The 26320-nt window shown below is 45.4% G+C and overlaps 1 protein-coding gene across 1 annotated transcript in view; it reads right to left on the bottom strand.

Moving 5' to 3' along the window:
• Positions 1-26320, bottom strand: part of PARD3B (par-3 family cell polarity regulator beta) — a gene marked incomplete at its 5' end in the record, with an annotated part of 453865 nt that overhangs the window by 26420 nt on the left and 401125 nt on the right. The window contains one exon of the mRNA XM_015415996.1: positions 24080-24159. Coding sequence (XP_015271482.1) covers positions 24080-24159 — 80 coding nt within the window. The remainder of the gene's footprint in view (positions 1-24079; positions 24160-26320) is intronic.

Genomic DNA, 26320 nt, shown 5'->3' with positions numbered 1-26320 from the left:
TGGTGTGGAGAGAGCACTAACAAAAGGAGGCACTTCTTCACACCAGGAAAAATCCGCATTGTGGAATCCACTGCCAAATGACACGGTGCTGACCACTAGATTAGTTGGCTTTAGGAGGGGATTAGGCGAATCGATGGGAGAGAGATCCCATAAAGGACTTCCACAGAACTGGAGCTTCCCTGTTCAGAAGCAAGTGCTGGGCACAACAGCAGGGGGAGTCTTTGGTCTCTGTGCCCATCCTGTTAGCATTCCAAGGGCACCTGACTGGCTACTGTGCTAGACCAGTGTTGCCAACTTCCAGGTGGAGCCTGGAGTTCTCCTGGAATCACAACTACAGATATCAGCTACCCTGTAGGACATCCCACCAAAGTTCACTGTGGAAAAAACAACCACGATTCTACTACAGATACAGTCCACAAACTTGCTTCTTCTTTTGTGCCTTTATTTCACGTCATGCAGTGCTGCCGCTGCTGCTTCCAAACAACGAACAATGACGGATTTCCTAGGTAAGTATTCCGTTTCCCCCAATGCTTCATCAGGTCACTTTCTTATACATGGAGCTGTTTTACAAATAAATTGTAATATAGTTACCCAGTGTTCCCTCTAAGCTGAGTTAGTGTTTTAGCCTCCAGCTCACGCATTTTTGTCTTAGCTCAGGAAGGACGGCTCCGGAGCAAGCTAATTAATGCAGTAGCCAAATCGCTCGCTCACAACTTTAATGCCAGTAGCTCACAAAGTAGAATTTTTGCTCACAGGACTCCACAGCTTAGAGGGAGCATTGGTTACAACTCATTCATTCATTCTTTTTCAAGTCTGAGCAGTCAAGGACATGCTTACCCAAGGCTTTGGTTAATCACTGTGGTCCAGTTGTGACTTGAACTTACCCTGAGGGACATGGCAGGCACACCCCAAAATATCCAGAAATTTCACAAGCTGGCACTGGCAGCCCTATGGTGGATTAAGATGGACCCCTGGGCTGGTCCTGCATGGCTGTTCTGTTGTTCTTAAGATCCAAAGCCCTTTCAGTATTAAGCTGATACAGATCCTTGTATGATTTTCCTTCCAATTAAGCAAATGGTTTGTTTTATATGTACGTTACACGGCTTCCCCCTTCTTTACGAAGTTTTTCATGCTTCATGGTTTTTACACTGTATCGTATAAATTAATGGCAACATTTAATAAAACATGAACTTAAGGCCCAATTCTGTTTTCCTCTTTACGTTTCGTATCTTTGTTTGCACGTAATAAGATTTTCTGTAATGCCTTTTGCCACTTAACATTTTAAGATGTGATGTCGATGCTGGATACTGATGCGCAGCTGAGTCCAAAGCTTGTTATTTAACTGCGCTTTTCTGTTCCCGGCCTTAGCAAAACCGTCCTCCTGTTTTGTAAAGACATAAATAGATTTTGTACACATTAAAGAGTGATGCCTCTGGAAGTCTCTTAAGAAGAGGAGGACTGCGGCAAAATTGGCAACGGCAATCCCCCGACCATCTCCTTCACAACTCAAAGGGAAGAATGACATTTTGGTGGATAGTTTTAGATGAGTTAGCCAAACTAGTCTGTAGTGGCCAAACAAAATTCCCAGTTCAGCAGCACCTTATGTATAGAGAGCGACATGTGCCCTCGAGTCACAACCGACTTATGGACGACTCTGGCAATTTAATATCTTACAATACACCCACAGTTCCCTGCCGGCTCCCCCAGACCCTCTATCTGAAGAGCTGCTTCGAAGGAACAGACGCTTGCTTTTTCCTCTTTGGCTCCTCTGACGGTGCTGTGTCATCAATTTCTCAAACATGGCCTAAAAGATAGCTGAACATGCAGCCCCCATTCTCTATACCAAATTAACTTTGAAGTGGAACAAAACTGGTCGGGAACTCGCTTCCCTTAAAGTGTGACACCCGCCGTTCTCTCACTTCCTCCGGCTGTTATGTCATGTAGAGCATGTACTGCTGTTTTCTCAGCTGTTGCAGAAAAGCACTGGGTATCAATTACTTTTGTGAGCTGAGGATGCTGACCTGAATAATAGCTCCCCGTTTAACATTGCTTCTCACCTCTCTATCAACCTCTCTGCCAGTTAAATCTGTGCTTCCTGGACTCCTCTTGAATCAGGGTGTTCCTGACTTCCCTTTCCCCTTTTATGAAATAGTTCAGGGGAGATTTTAACCCTTTAAAAAAAGTAACCAGTACTCAAGGACAGCACAGGATCGCGTGCGTTGGTTCCCTTTTCGAGAAAAAACAAGAAGCGAATGCTGGCTCCGTGGGGCCAGGTCTACTCACACGGATGAAAGTTAGCAGCAAGAAAGAACCTTGCAAGGACATCAGGGGTTGAGCTGCATTTTAACTTGACTTACAGGGCATGTAGTAAAGATTTCCAGTACAAGAACAGATTGCTTCTCTCATGACAGGCTCTTAAGCTTTTATTAATTTCAGTACTGTTTGGAAGGGCAGAGGCTAAAAAGGTCAGTGTAACAGAACACCAGGCACACAGGCACGGTGCTCAGGGCCCCATCCACAGCCCAGCATTTCGGTCCAGGCCAGAGTCCGCTGTTTCTGTGAAACTGACAAAAACCAGGGGCTTCATAGGGGGGGGGGGGGACACCACAGAAGCCATGGTGAAAGAGAAAGCTGTCCTCTTATCTGACTACCATTCTTATGGCTTCCTCCTGCAGCTCATGCCGTTTTTTAAAAGACAGATTTGAACTGGTTGGATCCGATCCTTTGACCATGTCTGAGTCTGATATCACACAGCCTTCTTTGCTAAAAAGTGATTTTTAAATATATGTATATCTAGATAGACAGACAAACATGGTTGTTCTAGGTGAAAATCTGTTTTATTTCACATTGCAGAAGCTAATCGTGTCATTCAGGGAGGCCAAGCCCTGAATCAGTGGTGGGGCCATGTGCTCCGGTGCCTGCTAGCTCAATGGTTGGGACATGGAGGTGCTGCACAGGGTCCGGGAGAGCAGGAAGAAAGTGCTCTGCTCTCAGCTGCTAGCCAATGCAACCAGCCCCCCCACTGCTCTGCATCTGTCGCCCTCACAGACACACATATACCAAGCATCTGATTAACGGGTGTGCGGGTGCCCTCTCTTGTACGTACAAACACAGACACATATTGGTTCCTTCCACTATCTCTCCTTCACGACATCTATTGGTCTCTCTTGCATGGCCTCCCAGCCCCACTCTCTTCTCTATGGTCCTTAAATCCTGGCTCAACCCTGTCCTTGAACATACAAGTCTACACTACACACAAGTTCACCCCTGTAATTAACTCGGGGCATTTTTTGTTTCCACATTACACTGAGGTCACCCCTGTTTCGCCCCACACTTGTCCTGGGATAAACGGATGCTGTTATAACCAGGGGTAAATGCAAGGTATTGTGTCATGAGCTGAACTTTGATAAAACCAGGGATGAGATCCAAGTGCGGAAAGGACCTATGCGTGGCTTGTGTTGGAGAAAATTTCCCCTTTGTCACTCATGCATGGGTGTAGATGCCACCCTTCCCACCATATTTCTCTCAACCCATTCTGGTTTTTACTAACAACAGAACAGGATACTCACAAGATTTGCTTCCATCCAGCCTAGGCAGCCTTTCCTTTTGTATGGAAAAAGGAGGGAGATCGCAGAACAGGAGCACAATAGGTTCTGGGTTTCAAAGCCTCCATCTGATCACTTGTGGGGAGTACACAGACCACTGGCAGGCTTTTGGTCTAGTGAACAATGTGTGGGAGGCGCTGGAGGTACCAGCTGGTGCTTCTAGGTGAATCGCTCCCCACCAGCTGTATGCGATGGACACTGCAAACACTGTCTACTGACTAGTTATTATACCAGTCTGGTTATAGCCTGCTAGACCTCTACTCAGCCTCTAATTTTACGGAAGTGGAAAGTGCCATCAAGTTGCAGGTGACTTATTGTAAACCCTGTAGGGATTTCCAGGCAAAAGAGAGGTGTTTCGCTGTTGCCTGCCTCTGTGTAGCAAACCTGGACTTCCCTGGTGGTTCCGCCATCCAAGTACTAACTAGGGTCGACCCTGCTTAGCTTCCAAGAGCTGACTAGCCTGGGCCATTTTTTATATATAAATCCAGCCAGCTGGGCCCCTTCGACCTGCAGGTCTCCTGGGCAATTTCAACGTTTGTGTTGACAATGCATATTGTAGCACACACTATTCACTAGGTTCTTCCGAGCATGACTCTCTGTTGATGCATTCTACAGGTCACAGCCCCCCCCCTTTTAATTGACCTCTCTCTTTTTACATTGGCAACTACATCTTTTTTCCACTGATCCTTTGTCTCAACCAAAAACCACCTGCAAATATTGTACGAATTTTTCTCTCATATTTCCCCCCCTCAAATTTATTTTGTTCCAGCTCTTCCACGGTTGGTTCTCATTCCTTTTATAACAGTTTAATGTATTTATATAATTTCACTACGTACATGGACTGTCGAATCTTGTCTTGAGTGAATAATATTTCCTGGCTCTCTTCAGGGTTCCCCCCCCCACCTGTATTTATGGTTTGTACTGAGCAGTGGGGACTTCATGTCGCCGTATATGAAAAGTCTTTGCCTGAGACTTATGCTTTGCACAAACATGTCACTTAAGGAACAATTTTTGAAATTTATTCCCATTTCTATTTACTCAGCTGTTGAGCTTCAAGGAACTAATTGACTTTTAAACCGCTCCATCTCTATCAGATCTTTTTTAGGGAAAAGCAGAGAACCAAAGAGAAACATCAGACTCTGCCTGTTGTGCCTTCCTGATCTTAGTCTACATCTCCAAAGAATTCTTCTGGGACAACGAGCTTTTAAAGGTTTTAGAGTGATTTTTTTTATAAAACAAAATATCCTCATTGATACCAAGGAGTGGTTGTTTTTTTGTTTTGTTTTTTTGCAGTGCCGGGGTGGGGGAATGTCTGTTGAAATTTCTGTAGTTACTCCCTTGGAGATTATTGATGTGGTTGACCAGCTGCACTCCAGGACTTGGTGCCTTGACCTCCTGACCTTCTTGACTTCCTGAGGAAGAAGGCCTTTCAGTATAAAAGACTTAATTTCACTTAAAGAAAAAAACAACATCGACTTGTTAATTACACAAGGCTTGTTCTACTCCACTTTAAGGTAGCACAAGTTATTTCTCCTCATTAGGAAAATCAACTTCTTTTGCATTTTGTATTTATGTTCTTTGTCACGGTGTTCTTGTACGTAAGATACGTACAAGATATCCACTGCACCTATCAGTCTCTCATTCTGTGTGTCATCTGAGTATCTGACTCCCTAGGCCAAATGAGACATAGCTCCCTCTAAGCTGTGGAGTCTTGTGAGCAAAAATTCTACGTTGTGAGCTAAAGTTGTGGGTGAGCAATTTGGCTACTGCATAAATTAGTTTGCTCTGGAGCCATCCTTCCTGAGCTAAGACAAAAAATGTGTGAGCCAGAGGCTAAGAAACTGTGAGGTAGCTCACACACTAACTCAGAGGGAACACTGGCCAGGATATCTATCCTTGTGTACGGGGTGGGTTTATGTGTATGTCTACCTCTTTACATCTTAAGCAAGAGTGGTTCGGTGACAGACCAGGTGAGTGAGTGGCCCAGTCCCAGCTTTACCACTTATCTCACCTGGCTGCCCTTTGGGACTTTGGAGTACTCTTGTTCCACCCCAAGGTAGTTTGGATTTGGGGAAAACAAAGCGTCAAGCACTGAAGTACAGTGAGGAAAGGAGCACAGGGAGCACGTAGTCTGACTGTGGGCTTTGTGTGGTGGTGAGCAAAAGATGGAAGGAGGCTCAAGAACACTCTGCTTAGCCTCCCCCTCCCCAATCTAGAACCAGCCCTGGTTGCTGCTGCAGTGCTAGAGGGAGAAAAGTTACCAGAGCAGTAGGTTTGCTCCAATGGGTCCTGTACGACTGCCGTTAAAAGGCACGCCCCCTCCAAGAGCACACCCAGGCAACTGGGAGTGCCCTACATGGAGTCACACCTGTTTTTTGCTCCACTGCAGAATACCCTAAGTTGCACACAGAGTTCCTGTGCAGATAGGTCCCCTTCCATACTTCAGTTAGAGCAGGTGGGTGGGGACTTTTTGCATGCAGAATGGTTCCCCTCTGGGAAATCACACTGAGTTGGAAGGGGCCCTGCAGGCCATCTAGTCCAACCCCCTGCCTCAGTGCAGGATCAGCCTAGAGCATCTCTGACAAGGGTTTGTCCAGCTGCTGCTTAAAGACTTCCAGTGACGGAGAGCTCACCACCTCCCTAGGCAGCTGATTCCACTGTTGCAGAACTCTTGACTGTAAAAACGTTTTTCCTAAGATCCAGCCGGTACCTTCCCGCCCTTAATTTAAACCCATTCTTGTGAGTCCTATCTTCTGCTGCCGACAGGAACTGCTCCCTGCCCTCCTCTCAGTGACATCCCTTCACATACTTCAAGAGAGCCATCATGTCCCCCCTCAGCCTCCTCTTCTCCAGACCAAACACTCCCAAGTCCCTCAGCCTTTCCTCACAGGGCTTGGTCTCCAGACCCCCGATCGATCAACCTCACCGCTCTCCTCTGCACCCGCTCCACTCTGTCCGCATCCTTTTTGAAGCAAGGTCTCCAGAACTGCACACACAACACTCCCGGTGCTTTCCCCTCTAGAAGGCACCAGATCCTTTCCTATATTTGCCAACCTCCTGATGGGGGCTGGAGATCCCCTGGAATTACAAATTACTGCCAGAGTACAGAGATCAGTTCCTCTGGAGAAAACAGCTGCTTTGGAGGGTACTCTGTGGCATTAAAGCTTGCTGAGGTCCTGTCCCTCCCCTCCCCTACTTCACCCTCCTCAGTATCCACCCGAGGAATTTCCCATCTCAGAGTTAGTAACTCGAGTTAAAGGTAACAGTTCCCTTGCTCGAAAGCCAGTCGAATCCGACTCTAGGGTTGCGGTGCTCATCTCCATTTCAAAGCCAAAGAGCCAGCACTGTCTGAAGACATTTCTGTGGTCACGTGGCCGGCATGACTAAACACCAAGGTGCACGGAACGCTGTTCCCTTCCCACTGAAGTGGTCCCTATTTATCTACTTGCAATTTCTTGCTTTCGAACTGCTAGGTTGGCAGGAGCTGGAACTAGAGACGGGAACTCACTCCGTCATGCGGCACCCGGGTCTCGAACTGCTGAACTACCGACCTGCCACAGCCTGCAGTTCAGCGTCTTAACCACTTGAGCCACCGCAGCTCCTAGTTACCTTACAAGAAATCACAGCGATAATAAGTTATCTATACAACGCTTAATTATATTTTGCCATTCCAAACTTGAATGTAAGTTAAGACCGGAACTTCAGTCCTTTTAAGGAAAAGCACCTCCCCAGAAGTCCTCCCATTGGTTACACATTCAGAAAAAGTCTCACGCTGAGCTTGTACTCTGTGCCAGCTCTTAATTCATTCTCCCTGACATCACTTGTTGTAACTTTCTGTCCTCCTGCTGCTGATGGGCTGTTATCTTCTCCATGCTTTCCACAACAATGTTGGGTGGCTAACTTGGAATTATAATGGACTTCTTATCAAAGGCTATTCCCCCCCCCCCCGGCAACTTTCTTTTAAAAGGACCCTGACAAGCGAACACTCCGAGTTTAAAGGGTTATTCACTCTTAAAACACAGTTAATCTATCATTGCCCTGACTTCATGAGATCTGAAAAGACAAGATGATTCAGGGAATAAGTAGTTTCCGTAAGAGTGCTTCATAAGGAAATACTTTATTTGATATTAAGTATCCTGCATAATGAATCTTGATTGAAAAACTGCACTTACAGGATTGCACAGACAGAAATTGGGGGGGGGGGTCATTGGGGCACTGCTTGAGACAGCAATGAAAAGTGATGCATTTCTGGTTCTGACCTGAGGTAAACAGTGATGTTGATATGGAAACACCAGGTTGCTTTTACACTAAAGATTTCCCACATTTTAACCACCCAACAGGTGAGCTTCCCCCCCTGTTTCTACATGATGTCATCCTCTATTTGAAACAGACCATTTACAGTCTGTTCCTTCCACTCCCCCCCCCGACAAAAACACCCTGATTTATTTTAAACCTGTTAAAAAAAACCAAGAAAAAAACATGGTTCCAGGGCAGGACACTTTCAGAACAAGCAGTTTCTTGAAGCAAGACTTTGGTGAACACTAGTCAATTACTTTTTTTTCATTTGCTGATGATAAAACCGGCCAGTCCCTTGCAGTAATCAGTATAACAGAAGAGAATTGTCTGCCTTTTAAGCAGGAGGGGGGGGGGGGCTAGGGTTTTTTTTGAAAATATGTGGAGGGGTTTTTTTTTTAAAGTATTTAAAAGGCATTGTTTTATTCCTATGCAGCATTAGGCATGCTCATGGAAGAGAAGAGATTGGATTTATACCCCACCCTTCACTCAGAGTCTCAGAGCGGCTTACAAACTCCTTTCCCTTCCCTTCCCCACAACAGATGCTGTGAGGTAGGTGGGGCTGAGAGAGCTCTCTAGAGAACTGCCCTTGAGAGAACAACTTTGAAAGAACTTATGACTGACCCAAGGTTACACCAGCAGCTGCAAGTGGAGGAGTGGGGAATCAAACCCGGTTCTCCCAGATCAGAGTCTGTGCACACCACATCTCAGTTTGCTTTTTCGGATGAGGGAGGGATTGGTTCTCAAAGCAGAAAAATTAAAGTAAAAGAATTCAGGGAGGGCAGAGAGTCCTGGGGGTTATGTATGAGAACGCGGCAGGGGAGTTTAATCTTCAGTGAAGACTGGGCACGAAAGGGAAACCACAGCTAGCAATGGAGAATAAACAGATTGCCCTCTCCAGTCTAGACTCTCCTAGGAAGGACAATGTCACAAGCCATCCTATTAGTACCTTCATCACAATAGAAAACCACCCTGGTGATGAAACAGCCCCATAGCTAAACAGTTGCTTAAACATTTGCTCATATCTATTTTGCATCAGCCACATCCAAAATGAAGGATTTTCCAGTGAATGAATTCATATCTTCCTTATGGAAAGGCCACTTGCCCCGCCCCTGTGGCTTAGGGGTACAGAGATTTTATTTTCTTCCAGTGGCCCTGTGCAAGGGTCCCATCGGTCCACTCCTTGTTTTTACAAATGAGGAACTGTGGTAGAGATGAGACGGTGAAGGCTACCCAAGTTAATCCCAGGCCATTTGTGCATGCCATGCTTAAAACCAGGCACGGCTTTTCCTGTGCTTGAAATTCAGTTCCTATGCTTGAAAGTACAATCTGGGCTGGTCAGATTCTACATTAACTCTGCCTCTTCAGTACAATATATACTGGAACCATTTATGGTTCTGTCTTATGCTGAAGTGTGAACTATGACTGGATCTTGGCAACAACTCCAGTTTTCCAGGTACTTCTTAATGTAATGGCCTTACTCTCTGAATCCAGAACAGGTCTTGATTAATTACTTCCAGTTCTCTGAAGCTTGTACTCCTAGCAGGACTGGTACAGTTCTGCTGCTGGAAACCCACATTTCTCTTCTCTCAACACCAATTATTCTCTTTCCATCTCAGGCCTTATGTCTCTCCATCATACACCTGCCAGTTCATCATTTGTCCTGATTGCTAGCTTGGAGCAAAGAGTAGCTCTTCGCGTGAGCTGAGTGAACTCAGATGGTTCAGTCTGCATAATTATACCATTTTCTTAATTAGATGGCTTTGTCACAACAGCCACCCCACCACTGCTCAGATGTTAGAAGGTACAGACTGAAAAGAACTTTCCCCACTTTCTCCCTCCCCAAAGCAGCCTACTGTTTATCCAGAGCAGTGTTCCCTCTAAGCTGAGTTACTGTGAGCTAGCTCACAGTTTTTTAGCCTCCGGTTCACACATTTTTGTCTTAGCTCAGGAAGGAGGGCTCCAGAGCAAACTAATTTATGCAGCAGCCAAATCGCTCACTCCCAACTTTAATGTCAGTAGCTCACAAAGTAGAACTTTTGCTCAAAGGACTCCACAGCTTAGAGAGAACATTGAGGGCTGGGAATGACTGTGTTACACACAGTTTGATGTAGTGGTTAAGTGCGCGGACTCTAATCTGGGAGAACCAGGTTTGATCCCCCACTCCTCCACTTGCATCTGCTGGATGACCTTGGGCAAGCCATAGTTCTGTCAGAGCTGTTCTTGAAAGAGCAGTTTCTCTCAGAGTTCTCTCAGCCAATGCCCCCTCTAAGCTGTAGAGTCCTGTGAGCAAAAATTCTACTTTGTGAGCTCCTGGCATTAAAAGTTGTGAGCGAATGATTTGGCTGCTGCATAAATTAGTTTGCTCTGGAGCCCTCCTTCCTGAGCTAAGACAAAAATGTGTGAACCGGAGGCTAAAAAACTGTGAGCTAGCTCACAGTAACTCAGCTTAGAGGGAACACTTTCACACTAATTCAGCTTAGAGGGAACACTGCCCTCAGCCCCACCTACCTCACAGGGTGTCTGTTGTGGGGGAGGGGAAGGGAAAGTTTATGAAGGACATTAATCTTCTTCTTCTTCTTCTTCTTCTTCTTCTTCTTCTTCTTCTTCTTCTTCTTCTTCTTCTTCTTCTTCTTCTTCTTCTTCTTCTTCTTCTTCTGTGTGGGAATCTGCAGTGAGGGCAGAAAATTAGGTGAAATCCCCTCCTCCTCCCTCTTTCGTTGGCACCTTGCACTGGCAGAGAAGGAAGAGATTTTACTTGATTTCCCCCTCGTCTCTGCTGTTGCCCGTAACGTGGTGCATTTCATTTGCGAGGGTCCCCCAAAGGCACATTAAGCAAAGATTGGGTCTCTCTCCAACCAGTATCTGACTTCAGTAAGCAGAGATACTCAGGACTGGGAGATCAATATGAGGATCAGGGGACAGATGAGAGACTTTAATCTCTCAATACTCATGAGCACCACAATTTCCAGCCGAGACTGGCTAGCCAGCATCTACTCTCTGTGTATATATACATATATATATATATATATTAACAATTATGAATTTGTTATGCCGGTTATTTGTCAAGTCCTCTGCCCCGCAAAGTAAAATAAAATCGCTCAGTCTTACATATACTGCTAAGGAAGATGTAAAACAGAATGGGCGGCTAGGGGATAAGAAAGAAATACACAGAGCCAGTGGTTTTCACCCCAAGTCTACATCTGCATGTAACCTTGGGAGGAAAAGTAATTGCAAACTCTGCATCTTGCTTCAATCTCAAGGGGGGTATTCAAAACGGGAAGGTGACTCCAGAAGACAAATGCCTTCTCCTGAGCAGATTAATTTTGCACAATAGCGTGAGAGAGACTCATTGGGTGGTGTGTGCGAGCTCGTGTGTGTGCGGGGTAGACCGTGAATCTAACAAATCTCCGGGTGATAACGGACATGAATTAATGTGAGGTTTGGCAAGGATGTTGAATGTATGCAAATGCAGCAGCTGGATTATAATATTGACTCCCCCCCCCTTGTCTAAAGTTATTACTAACTCCCCCTCTCTAAATTACAGTAACAAATTATGCCGCAGGGGAGCCTGTGTTCCCTTGCGACATTCACCAAACCTCCCTTCTTTCGTGGCATGGGGAAAGCAGAACAACGTGACGTACCCTGAATGTCAATGCCACGAGCTATTCCTGCGCAAACTATCTGGAGCACTATTACTTAGAAGTTCTCCTTTAAGGTCCATTAAGGCCAACTGAGCTTCTGAGGACGAGAGGGTTGGTCCACACAGACCCCCCCCCCCGTGGTAGGGGCCCTAGCCCCCAAACAATCCGTACAACAAACATTTGTTCTTTAGCCTTGTCTTCCATGTTTTATCCTGGTGTCCTTTATGCTATAAAATGTTGTTCTTGAATCAACACAAGGACTTAGAAGAATCGAAGCATTGATTTCCTTGTTTTTTGAATCAGCATTTCTCGCTAGAAAGGTGGCCGAGTCTCAGGAGATACATCATATTAATACTGATCATTAAAGGTCCTGGCAACCGACCTCTGCTTCCAGTTAAGAGTCTGTTTCTGAGTCGGAAAGGAGAAACGGAACCAACTTTCCTCACCCACACTTCATTTTCCCCACGCTTCGAGGCTTGGGTGGCTCCTGGCAAAATCCTATACTGGCATTAAAGCAGTCCATTATAAAACCAAGTGGCAAGGGGGAGGGAGGCTCTGAGCAAACGGGTCAGTTTCAACCGAGGAGCTGTTTTCTGGTTTCACCAGGAACATGTAAACTCTCTCATCTGAAGTATTTTCTGAATCTCATCTGAATTTCCTGCATTGGGCAGAAGACTGGACTAGATGAGCTCTATGTTTCTATATTCGATTTATATGTTACTGATGCAACCTGAACACAAGCTTGGGGTGGTTTAATTTTTTTTTGGGGGGGGGGGAGACTTCCAAATATTTTTACGGTACCTTGCATTACAGTCAAGCTCTTGTGCCAAAATAATACTGCAGGTTTAGCAAGAATCAAGGTATTTTCTTCCTGTGTGAGAAGCTTTAACATTGTTCCTTAATGCTCTTCAGTAGGGGCTAGCTGCACAGCCCAAGAGCAACTGCTAAGTATGGAGAAGCCTATATCTCTCCTGCAAATCCTCAGCCTTTGCTTTTCTCCTCCTCCTCCTGGAGACTAAATAATGCAATCCGGTAGGAGAATGGGTATCTACCACTCTTGAGCCCTTGGGGAAACCTACGATCTGATGGAGCAGAAAGTTTCCCATCCGGGGTTGCCAAAGGATGAGTGTAAACTTAAATTAATGTTCGATTTGTTTTTGTTTTTTTAAAAAAGGTCATGGAGTTGATTGGTTATTCCCTCTCACATCTTTTGTAACAACATACAGAGAGCGGGATGCTTGGTTCCATTTTTGAAAAGGGCATTGATAAAATGCCTCCATTTATTTTCTGCTATTTTCATTTTAAAAGGGGGGGGGAAAATATCAAGTTAGCCTTAATGAGTTCTAAGATTTGCTCCATCAGTAAACACAGGTCTATAGCAAAGTTTGCCACAGGTATACTGATGCTACCCTGGTATGTACGAGAACTGTGAATGATAGATACATACAGTTGAAACCAAGGATGTCTGCACACAAAGCTGCCTTATCCTGAATCAGACCATCGGTCCATCAAAGTCACTACTGTCTACTCAGACTGGCAGCAGCTCTCCGGGGTCTCAGGCAGCGGTCTTCCATATCACCGACTACCTGGTCTTTTTAGCTGGAGATGCTGGGGATTGAACCTGGGACCTTCTGTATGCCAAGCAGATGCTCTGCTACTGAGCCACAGCCCCTCCCCGGCTCTTAACAATATAATTATCACCTGCCTTCTAAAATGGTACAATCCACTTGACCATCTCAGCATTATGTCATTTAGCTGAAGATGCCGGGGATTGAACCTGGGACCTTCTGCATGCCAAGTCAATGCTGTACAACTAAGCCACAGCCCCTCACCTTTAAATCACATTTTACATACATGCTGTAGGAACCATGTAGAACTCCTGTGTAAGCGTGAAGGTGTCTGTGAGTGCTTTTCATAGCAAACTCCCGGATCAGTGAAATAATACATGCCATGGTGCGTGGGGTGTGTGCGGGGTGGTGGTGTTGTTGTTGCACAGGTGTAGGCAAACACTCCAATCTTCTCCTTCCATTTTGTCAGTAATTAGGAATTTATGAGATTAAACAGCACAATCCTCACTGGAAGCCTTCCACCTTCCATATGGTGAGCGTTTTAGCAATGAGTCACCCACACTGGTGCCAGACTCTTTAGAAATGTTTCCAAGTGAGAAGTCTGGGACTGTCCCTGCTGGCATCTTGATGTCCCTGAGAACTTAACTTTCTGACCCACGGGACTTATAACTGAGTCATCATCACGTGAGAGTTCAACATACTGCATATATATATATGTGCACGTTTTAAGGACGAGGTGAGATTTGGGCTGGGGCCTTCCTAACTAGACATTTATTAAGAACAGTCATAAGACCAGCACAATAAACCGAAATAGTACAACACAGAGTCTACAACATAGGATCCTTACAACCATAATTTCTAAAATGTCAAACCAGTCAATTCCATCGTTAATGGGTCAAGTTACAGTACATTCTGCGTTTTTTAATTACCAAGTAACAATATTTAGCAACATTGCGTTAGACAGAATCATAATTATCGGCCCGTAAGAACTTCATCAAGTATTCCTCGGCATATGTAAGATAGTTAGCCAAGGGTTTGAACCGTGAGAGAAGGGTTATCAACAGCTGCTGTCTCTCTACGTCATACATAGGACAATGGAGTAAAATATGGGCGGCCGACTCCACCTGTTCTAACAAGCAGGAGCAAATTCTCTGGTGCGTGGGCGTCCGGTTATATCTACCATAAAGTACTGCTGAGGGTAACACATCAAGCCGGGCTCTGGGCCTTCTTAACTTGTAGCTCAGCCTCTTGTGCAACTATGTGACGCCTGCTTCAGGTCTGAAAGCCTTTAACAAATCATTGTATATGTGAAGACGGGGTCGAACCTCCTTGCCCAACGGATCCCAAACGGAACCCTGCCCTGGAACACCCACTGAACACATAAAGCGGCCTCATCCTGACTCAGACCCCCCTGGTCCATCGAAGTCAGTACTTGGCTACTCAGAATGGCATTTGCTCTCCAGGCTTTTGGGCAGAGGTCCTTCCCATCACCTACTGCCTGGTCCTTTTAACTGGATTGAGCCTGGAGCCTCCTGCACATCATGCGGATGCTCCACCACTGAGCTGCGGCCCTTCCCCAGCAGTGTTCCCTCTGAGCTGAGTTGGTGTGAGCTAGCTCACAGTTTTTTTAGCCTCCGGCTCACACATTTTTGTCTGAGCTCAGGAAGGATGGCTAATTTATCCACTAGCCAAATCGCTCGCTCACAGCTTTAATACCAGTAGCTCATAAAGTAGAACTTTTGCTCACAAGACTCCACAGCTTAGAGGGAGCATTGTTCCCCAGTAGTATATGTTCTTAACTTGTCTTGCCTCCATTCACCTTGGATGGCATAGAAGCATGTGTCCTGTAGGTGTCAGAGCTGCGTGGTGTAAGAGACCCTGGAAAACCTGCAGTCAGTTCCCACTTCATGATGGCCTCTGGTGTGTGCAGCGTGGCTCACGGGACGGCCTGGGGTAGTGAAGAATAATGCTTGGATACTTAACACCACTTCCTTGGGAGTGTTCAGTTCTCTGTGTTCCTAACACTGTATCTCTCCCACCATGTTCAAACCTTAAACTGCTGTTCTTTCCCCAGTTTTTGATCTGCCACGACACAATCACTTAACTATTACATATTATTACATTTCGTAACAACAGTTTTTGTCATTGTTTCTGAAACGTCAACATTCAGAAATACAGTGCGTAACACTCTTATACAAAATATGATGATTTTGACATTACTGATGTGCATTTTTAATTTAAAAGGACACAGATATTCTGATACGAGCTACAGGAAGATATGCATCTTAACCTTCCAACGGAGAGACACTGAGCAGAACTTAAACCCTTTTGGCTCTCATAAGAGTAAAGGCTATGAAACGTTGTGGTTACTTAAATCCTTTCAAGGTAACTATCCCAAATACAGACAAAACCACAATATAGGAAGGATGGTAAATTAATAGCCTAATACACATAGTATGAATTAAGACAGTAGACCTTTTCTTTCATGTGGACAGTTCAAGTCTGCTAAATGTTCAGCAGAAGCCTCAGCCAAAGCAGTAAACAAGATGTTGGGATGGAGAAGAACTGAATAGAAAACAATATTGAAAAACCTCCACTGTCATATAAATCAATAGTACATGCACAGCTGGGTACTGTATTCAGTTCTGATGATCTATTACAGAGTAGATACAAAAGAAATAGAGGAGATTCAGAGATGAGATGGAAGACAGCAGCAATTGCAAGGCCTAGAAGAGACTTGTACGAGAAGAGGAGAGAGACAGAATGGAATAGATCTGTTAAGTAGGGAGCTGAAACGAATAAGGGCAGATGCAATAAGAGGACACCAGATGAGGAAGGAATGGGGCACAGACGGTATATTGGGCACTGCTTTTCAAGCTGCTCCTTTATGAAACCTGAAATATACTAAAAATGGTTAGAGTGCACAATCAGCCGGGGGAGCGCCATGGTCGAAGTGACAGTGGCGGACAATAATATCAGACAGACCTTGAAAATATCCTGCTGCACCGGAGGCATGAGGGGAAACCATGGGGAAATGAAGTACGATTTTATGAAAGAAAACTCTTCTGCTAGTAAACTAACAAACCACATTAGTTGTGAACTAAATAAGACTGTGGCCGTGTACAATCCCTTTTGAAACAAAACAGTTTTACTAACCTGTAACTGATGCCTGTCAAGCGGTCTTCTGTGCAGACACACTGTGCAGACCGGCCGCAGAGAGGATTTCCCCTCAGGTTCTAGAGCTTTCTAGTTGCAGAGAGCGCTCCCCCCTCCCATCCAGAGCCAGCAATTCCCACCCAAACTGGCACATGACGGGGAGAAGGGGAGCGGTCTTCCCTCTGTCTTCCTCTCGCCGTTGTGAGGGTCTGAGTAGCTCACAGCGGGAAATGGAGGGAGGGATGTGAGGGTCTGAGTAGCTCACAGTGGGAAATGGAGGGAGGGATGTGTGCCTGGACAGAAGACCACTCGACGAACATCAGTTACAGGGAAGAGCAACTATGGTTTTGTCTTCGTGGCTGCTGTGCGGTCCCACATGGGAGGATAGCAAGCTTACTGACCGAGGAGGAGAGCGTGGGCTGTTCAGTGGAATAGTGAGCGCAGTACTGCTCTTCCCACAGCTGCCCCTTCCTGGAGTCCATATCGATAGCTTGGTGTTTCACGAATGAGGATGGATTCGACCCAAGTTGCTGCCCTGAATATGTCCGTCATGGAGACCTTGTTGCTGAAGGCTGCTGAGGAACCCTGTGCCCTGGTTGAATGAGCTTTGAGAGGGAATGGGCAAGCCACTGAGGCTGTGTCCTAAGCTAACCTAAATGCCAAGACCACATATCACCTGCATACTGTCTGAGATGAGGCTGCTCTACCTTATTGTGTCCCAAAAAGCAGACAAATAGGAGTATTTGCAAAAGTCTTTGGTACGATCCAACTAAAACAAAAGACATCTCCAACCATCTAGACTCTAGAGTGTGTAGTGCTTGTTTGGAAGGCGAGGAGGGGTTGGGAAAGAATACCGGTAATGCAATGTCCTGAGACATATGGAATCGGGAGACCACCTTGGGGAGGAAGGAGAGACTAGACCTAAGGATCACCTTGTCACTATGAAATCTGAGGCATGGGGGATCACGCCACAGGGTCCCTAGTTCACTAACCCTGTGGGCTGATGTGATTGCAACCAAAAATGCTGTTTTGTAGGACACAAAGGTGACTATCAGCTGTAGCCAGGGGCTCAAATGGCTTCTGCAGAAGGGCAGTTAATCCCAGGGGAAGGCTCCCTCATGGAGTAGGTACACTGGACAGTCGGAATAAATTAAGGAGCCCCTTAAGGAATTTCCTGGAGCAGAGATTGTAGAATACTGCACAACCATCTACAACCCTGTTGTGGCTGGCTGAAATTGCAGACAGGTGCACCTTAATAGAGGCAACTGATAGACCTCTGTCCTTCAGGGCCAGCAGGTAGTCAAATGTGACTGATAAGGGGCATGAGTATGGGTTCCAACCATTCCTGGATACCCAGTAGGAAAAGTTGTCTCATTCTGAAGAGTTAAGCCCTGCAAGTAGATGTCTTAAGTACCACTTGTAGGATGTCTGACCCTAGCTGAAGATGTTGTCCTCAGCGGAACAGCCAGCCACCCATCAGGTGCAGGGATGCCACATCATGGTATACTAGTGGGCCTCACTGGAGGAGGTTGGATTCTGATGGCAGTGTGAAGAACATCCCCTGAGACAGTTCCCACGGCACAGGGATCCAGATTCTTTGGGACCAGAATGGGATGATGTGGATGCCCTGTGGTCTTTCCATCCTGAGTTTCAATATCACCCTGTGGTGGAGGGGGGAATGCATAGAAAAACTGCACCCAAATGCATCCTCGATGGACCCAGGTGCTCAGGCTGCTCTCAAGCAGAACTGGGGGCATTTGGTGTTTAATGAGGACACAAAGAGGTCTACTGTGGGACGACTCCACTCCTGAAACATTGGCTGCTGGTAGTGTGGGTTTAAAGACCACTGGTTGGGGCTTAATTGCCTGCTTAGTTGATCTGCTCTGCCATTCTGGATTCCTATAACAAGGGTGGTCTGAAGGGAGGTGTTCAGGTGAATAATCTTGTGCCACACAAGTGTGGCCTCCTTGCAGAGGGACAGGGATCCCATGCCCCTTTGTTTGTGTGTGTAATATTTGTCTGTCATGTTGTCTGTTGCCACAAGGATTCTCTTTTCTTGCAAAGAGAGCTGAAAAAGATTTGAGGGCAAATCTGATTGCGCTGGTCTCTAGTAGGTTAATGTAGAAAGAGGATTCCCTTGACGACCAGAACCCACTCACAGAGAACTCTGCACATTGTGCCCCCCAGCCAGAGAGGAAGACAGTGGAAAAGCCCTGAACATCGAAGTCACTGGGCCCAAAATCCACCCCTCTAGATAGGTTTGTCTTCACTGGACCACCTGAGAAGGGAATGAACTACTGATCAAGGGATGGAGAGTTTTCATGCTTGTAGATCCACATTGATCCTAAAAATCCTGATAAACCAGTTCTGGAGGTCTGTCATATGGAGCCTAGCACAGGGGACCATGGACGTGGTTGCAGCCATCATACCAAGTAGTTTCCGAAGAGCCAGTTTCGGAGAGCCAGTTTGGTGTTGTGGTTAAGTGCGCAGACTCTAATCTGGGAGAACCGGGTTTGATTCCCCACTCCTCCACTTGCACCTGCTGATGTGACCTTGGGCAAGCCATAGTTCTGGCACAGCTGTCCTTGAAAAGAGCAGTTTCTGTCAAGAGTTCTCTCAGCCCCATCCACCTCACAGGGTGTCTGTTGTGGGGAGGGGAAGGGAAAGGAGTTTGTAAGCCGCTCTGAGGCTCCAAGTGAAGGGCGGGGTATAAATCCAATCTCTTCTTCTTCTTCTCCTTCTCCTGAATGTGTACCACCTTCTGAAAGCAGCTGGAAGTAAAATGTGCCACTAAGGACTGTGGAGCCCTGATCTGTTTTAGGGACAGGAAGCCCTTTCCTTGCCCCGCGTCCAGGGTTGTACCTATGTACTCAACCTGTTGAGAATGAGATAGGTGGGACTTCTCTAAACCATTAATTAGGCTCAACCATGACAGGGTCTGGAGGATGATGTCCATGGAAGACAGGAGCTCTCTCTCTGAGTTGCTATGATCCACCAGTCATTGAGGTAAGGACAGACTATGCAGCCCTTCAACTGAAGATGGGAAACCACTATGGACATGCATTTGGTAAGCACCCTTGGGGCAGTGGCTAGTCCAAAGGGTAAAACACAATATTCAAAACAGGAGGTGACACACTGGAATCTAAGGAACTTTCTATATTCCTTGTGAATGGCTATGTGGAAATATATATCCTTGAAGTCTAGGACTGCAAACTACATGCCCACATATCGAAGGGGGAGAATGTCGTGGAGCGACACCATCCTCAACTTGGTGACCTTCAGGGATTTGTTAAGTGCTTGGATATCGAATACGGGTCATAACCGCCCCCCTCCTGATATGAAGATATCTGGAAAAGAACCCTTTAGAATCCTCAAGATTTGGGATTTATATGTAATGGACAAAATTTCTGATAAAGTTGCCTATATTAATTTAACACCTAAACATTCTGATTTTCATTTGAAATGGTTCCCTTTTCTTGCATCAGTATTTAATGATGATATGTTCTCAAGTTATTCTGTACCACAAAAGTATTATGAAGTTCTTTGCTATATGAGCCGCCGCAGAGGGAAAGTGGGGTAGAAATCCCACAAATAAATAAATAAATAAAATAAATAAATAACAAACTGTATTTGTTTCATAGTTCCTATATTTATGCCTATTCATTTACATTCTTGCTGTTCCTGTTTTGATACTTAACATTCAATAAAAACTAATAAAAAAATAGAATCCACTGAGGCAGGGATTTCTCTAATGGCTCCTTTATACAGAAGGGCTTCCACCTCCGCTTTCAGTAGGGGAGGCATTTGGAGAGTTAAAGGGCGGAGTAGAAATAAACTCCCCAAAATAACCATGACTGACAATGGATAGAACCCAACAGTCTTTAGTAACGGAACACTAACTATGAACAAACTGGGACAAACGGTTGTCAAAAACTGGAAGGTTGGTTAGTCATGTTAGGGATTTTCCTCTATTAGATTGTTCTCTGGTAAGGCTAGACTGCTTCCCACGCTGTTTTCTGCTGGACTGCTGCTGGGAATAGGAAGACTGAAATGGCTGGTACTGCTGTTGTGCCAGCTGGTATCGGTAGGGCCTTAAATACTGGAAGGAGTGCCTCGGAAAATACCTCAGCTTTCCCGTGGAGGGAGAGGCAGGAGTGATGCCCAGAAATTTGGCTGTTGAATCCCTCTGGCTACTGAAGAGCTCCTTTCCTTTGAAAGGCATGTCTTCTACTCTTGCCTTGGTGTCTGAAGGCAGGGTGGAAGATCGCAGCCAGGAATGTTGCCTTGGGACCACGCTAGATGTCATGGTCCTAGTGCAGCAGTCGAATGAGGGCCTGGATGCATTAAGCTGCTGTTTCCCGAGCTTCATCCCTTCAGTGGACAGTACTTTGGCCGACGCCTTTATATCTTCTGGGAGAAAGTCCAGATATTGTTCCACTTTCTCCCAAAGCAGCATCTGATGCCATCCCATGATGACCATAAAGCTGGCCACTCTTAGCCCCATAGCCCCTGAGGTGTAGATTTTCCAGCCCAGAGCATCCAGTTTGTGTCCTTCTTTAACCGGGGGGGACGCATGGGCCCCAGCCTTCTGCATGGAAGGCAGGACCTCCGTCACAAAGGAACTAACTGAAGAATGCTGCATCAAGAATTCATATCCCTTCTCCTTCATGTAATAAAGATTTTCCAGTTTCTTCGCTGAGGTCGGGATGGATGCTGGTTTGGACCAAATTCTTGTTGCTATGTCTAGTAGGCCCTGAAGCATCAGAAGGGCTACTGCCCCCATGTTCTGTGAATAGAGGACCTTAAGAATCGGATCAGATGCTTTTGGATCTGTGGAGGTCACATCTAATTCCAAAAGCTTTGGCCATGGGCCATGTTCTGTTCTCAGGTCCTTGGTTGGAGACACCATTGGAATTGTGGCATCATGGATGGAACCAATGCTGATGGATCCGAAGCAAGAAACTCAATGACTTCATCCAAGGTAGACGGGGATGTTTGGGGTCCAATCGAGGGCGAGGGTGTTCTGGGCCTGCTTTCAGCTTTAACTGGTTCCAGTGGAATTGGTGATCGGATCCAAGGAGGGGAAACCAGCCAGCACCAAGGAAACAGTGAATCCCAAGTAAGAGGATGAGACGGGTGGCGCTGAGGAGACAGAAGCTTGGTCTTTTTGATTCTTCGCAGGTGTTTCCAAGGCAGCCCTCAGAGTTGAAGAATGTTTTGGAACCTTCCTTGTAGTCAGTCAAATCTGAGGAGGCTGAAGAGGGTGAAGAGCAAAAGCCCGTTTTTCTGGTGATTCCTAGAGCTACCTGGCATCACTTCTGGGTTTTCCCTGGAAGTGATGTCACAGTGCAGATGCTGACTTTTAAAAAATCTTCCAACTCCACTTGGAGAGGTGGTAGGCAACGAGTGCTTTCAGTGGGAGGCCTCCTGCCATAACATCTGCAGATGTGGATTCTAGTCCCCTCGTGAAACAATGTTCCCTTAAGGACTGTGGCTCAGTGACAGAGCATCTGCTTTGCACGCAGAAGGTCCCACATTCAGCCCCAGCATTTCCAGTCAACAGGATCAGGTAGTAGGTGATGTGCAAGGCCTCTACTTGAGACCCTGGAGAACTGCCTCCAGTTAGAGTAGACAGTATTGACTTTGATGGACCAATAGCCTGGCTCGGGTAAAGCAGCTTTCTTTATATATTCATGTGATAGTCAATTATATCTTGGAGAACTGTCCAGACTTGAAGACTAGTCCTTTGTGTTTCTGTTTCCTATTACAGATTCCCTATTACAAAACTAGCAGCCTTAATAGCCTAGACTAGCCCAAGCTTGTTAGAGCTTGGAAACCAAGCAGGGTCAGCCAGGTAGACCAGAGTTGCCATGAAGAGGAAGGAAATGGCAAGAGCAGGTCTGCTGATTTCTTGCCTTGAAAACACCATGAAGTCCATTGTGACTTGACATCAGTTAGTTACTATCATTACAAAACCATGAGTGAATAGACGTTAAACAGCGCACACGTTACAGTGAATATTCAATGTTTGGTGACAATACCAAATTGAGTTAGTGAATGTCTGACAATAAAAATATATTTCTTCATGGTCTGGACATACACCAATGAATGCTGACAACTTTATCTAGATGAATGTCAACACTCACAGGTGTATCCCTGAGTTTTTTGATAACTTGCCTGGAATTGTTGATGTTCATGGATGAATGCTGATATTCACTAGACTTTGGATATTCACTGTGAAGTTGCTTACCTGTCCTTGACTTTGGCATCTGACCACAACAAAATGGTTTGCCAGGATGTATGTACTGTACACAGATCTTCTTACGAAGGAGAAAAAAGGAGCAAGAAATGCAAACCTGGTTGGACAGTCTATCAGAAATTCCATGGATTGGGATTTGATTTAATAAAGCAGCCCGAGGGATACGCAACTGATTCAATACCCAAATCTGATCTGATAGGATTTTGCATCGTTAGCTTTCGTAGTGCTTCAAGAAATATTCTAAAAATGCTGAAGTGTCTCACCCTGCAAAAATACTTCTAGATGTGTGTACATATTGGTATCACTGCTCATGAGCAGTAACAGAAAGTCACTGTCATGGTTTTGCCAACGATGCATTGTCCGTACTCACAACCTACCAAAGGCAACAACTTCACATTAGAAAGTGGGGACTTCAACAGATAGCTGCTTTAATATCAGGGGCCACTGCCCTGGGCACCAGGCGTGGGGGCCCCCAACAGCCCACAGCCCTGCCCACTTGACAGAGGGGGAAAGGAAAAAGATCACGCTCCTCCTGACATCACTTGCACCCATCCTGTTTTGGGCCCAGGCCTCCCACTTTAGCAATAGCCATTTGTAAACCCCCCCCCCCCAATCCAGGGCTTGGACAGTTGGCTCAGCAGTGGCTGTTTGTGCCTGTTTCATCTGAGGCTCAGGCAACTGGCTTCCAGCAAAAGCTCCTCCCCGCCTCACGTGGAGCAAGAGCTGCCCCTTACTTGGCAGAGATGGCCGTGATTCTCGGGCCCCATCCTCAACTTTTTACCAGGGCCCCAGCCATAGCTAAGACTGCCCGCACGCTCTCCCAATGGTATGTGGCTGTGAGGCACACAAAGTGTACCGAAAGATGATTGTGAGAATCAAGTTTCATTCAAGATGTGCTGGAGCCGTGAACTAGGGTTGCCAGGTCTGAATGCTGTGCTGGCGAGGGGTGGGAGGGAACTTTCCGGGAGTGCCACGACTCTATGTTAAGATCAGCTTCAAATAATAGAGAATTGCCCAAAAACAAGAGCGTCACCACGCAACGGTCCTGACATGCTGATGTCACTTCCGTGGCTGTTTGGGGGTGGGGTTTCCTACTGCTGGCCCCCCAAACCATGGGATCTCCTGCTCCCAACTGGGGAATGGCAACCCTACCATAAACTTAGCCACGACTGTCACACTGGGAACTTCCTCACTGCAGTGGTCTGTCATGGGAAGCCCCCAAACAGTCTCTGCCCTGCTATAACTCTGACGGATGAAGCTTCTTCAATGCCGGGTTCTTTCTCTCCGTATCATGACTCTCGCTGACACATTCATTGAGACAGACTTTATTATTTTATTTTTTTTCTCCAGAATTGGCTGTCTAAATTATTAACACAGCTATAAAGATGGCACTAAATCATCAGCAGAAGGGCAGCATGACAAGATTGCAACATAATCTCTCATTTCATTGCCAGATGTCTGTTTGATGCAGATTTCGCAAAACAGTGTAAAAGCGAGGGGGGAGGATCTTTGTCTCAGTGTAAAGTGTAAAAAACAACACAAAAAAACCCTTACCTGGGTAAGGAGGCATATTGTCTTTCTATGCCTTCAAACTGGAGATGGTGTGAAGCCCCATCTGGACCTTTTCCAGACACCTGTGGAGAAAAGCATAATTAGAGATAAAGATCAATTATTCAACCCAGTTACTGACAGTGTTTCTCAAAATGATAATCAGAGAACAAATGATGCTCCAAGCATGCCAAAATCAACAAAAGAGAAATGCCGGGGCTCAAGAGGAATCTATGCTTAATCTCACCCACTATTAATAACATTTTTAAAAAAGAAAAGAATTTTATATCAAAAGGCTGCTTTGTGTTTCGCTGGAGTTCCTAACGGAAGCCGGGAGAGGGGGCTCATTTGGTATCAGAGTACCAGTCACAAGAGCGCTGCTACAGCTAAGTAAGTGGAGGAAGAAACCTGGATGGGAAACCACTGGGGACAATGTAGGAATGGGGTATAAATAGGGGTGGACAATAAGACACAATGCAAATTAAGATGGAAGATGGCATAATTTCAAAGACACTTTATGTCCTTAAAAAAGAAAAGAAAATAGGAACTGTATTGGATGAAGTCAAAGCAACGCTTAATACCTATTATGCTCAGACCAAGACTCCTGTACAGGGATGGGCACGAACCTAAAAAGCCTGATTTGGGGCAGCCCCCGAACTGAACCCCAAACCAAACCAAAAGACCCCAAACTGAACCAGGTTTCCCCTTTCTCCTGGCTGAGGCAAGCTGTGGCCGGGAGTAAGGGGATCTCCATAGCCCAGGAAGGGTTAAATGGCTGGCAGCCACTTAACTTGTCCAGTTCACTTCCATCCACTTTTAATGGCTTGTAGCCATTCAACCTAACAGCTGACGGGAAGACCCACCCCACTGTTAGGTTTAAATGGCTGACAGCCATTTCACTGGTTGGTTTTGCTTCCCCTCACTTTGAAGTCGGGTGAAGCGAAACTGACATTTAAAATGGCTCCCAGCCATTTCCACCTACAAGCAGGATGCGTCTGCCTGTCAGCTGTTAGATTGAAATGGCTGGCAGCACCACTCAACTGTTAGGTTTAAATGCCCCCAAACAGATGAACTGAACTGGACAAAAGTCGAGTAACTGTTCGAGGAAGGCATCTTCCCCGAACATTAGTTCAGGGGCTCCTAACCAGCCCAAGTTCATGCAGAATGTTGGCTCGTGAGCCGGTTGGTGCCCATCTCTACTCCTGTATTCAGACTTTGGTTGACTTCATGGATTCATTGTGCAAGTGATTCTCCCAGTCATAGTCTTCTAATCCATAGAATGGGAATGTTTTTGTGGCTACTGTTCAAAGGAAGAACTTAAGGACTGTAAAGCATCTGAAAGATGCCTAAAGGAATGAATAAATAATAATTAACAAAAAATGTGAATGATTTCCTGATCTTGGTACTCTTACTGTGTTCAAGGAATTTATTATTATTATTTTTTAAAAATAATTTATTTATGACATTTGTCATTTTATACAGCCACATATTTGACACTTTCTTCATATTTTCGGAGTCTTTTACATAAAGTTATTTTCCCAACATTTATACACCCTTAACCATTTTTTGGGAATAGGGTTTCATCTTTCCCATGAATTAACATAGTTAATATGTCCATTTCTGCAGTGTCCAGCAGTTTCAAAGCTATATCCTGTCTAGAGGGTAGTGTCTCGTTTTTCCAATATCGGGCTAGTAATATTCTTGATGTTAGGATATAAGTTAACAAGTATCTTTCTTCTGGCTTATAACAATCTGGAATTATATTTAGTAAATATATTTCAGGTAGTAAACTAAGATTAACATTCAATATTTCTAATATTATCTTTTTTACAGCTCTCCAAAATTTTTGCATTTTTTCACATTTCCACCACATATGAAAACAGGATTCTATGTTATTTTTACATTTCCAACAATTTTTAGAGATTGTAACCGAACATTTAGCAATTTTCTCAGGTGACCAGTACCACCTATGAAACATTTTGTAAATATTTTCTTTAAAGGATGTTGATTTGAGAACTCTCATTATTTTCCATATTTTAGCCCACTCATCAATGTCAGTATTATAACCTATATCTTGCATCCACGTTACCATAGAGGATTTAATTTTGGTATAGTGTTTAAGTGCGTGGACTCTAATCTGGGAGAACCGGGTTTGATTCCCCACTCCTCCACTTGCACCTGCTGATGTGACCTTGGGCCCGTCATAAGCTCTTGCACAGCTGTCCTTGAAAAAGAGCAGTTTCTGTC

Source organism: Gekko japonicus, unplaced genomic scaffold (genome assembly GCF_001447785.1).
Source record: "Gekko japonicus isolate JY-2015 unplaced genomic scaffold, Gekko_japonicus_V1.1 scaffold123, whole genome shotgun sequence".
In the NCBI taxonomy this organism is placed as follows: Eukaryota; Metazoa; Chordata; class Lepidosauria; order Squamata; family Gekkonidae; genus Gekko; species Gekko japonicus.
The sequence above is the reverse complement of the archived record's forward strand: the minus strand, read 5'-3'. Positions and strand labels throughout refer to the sequence as shown.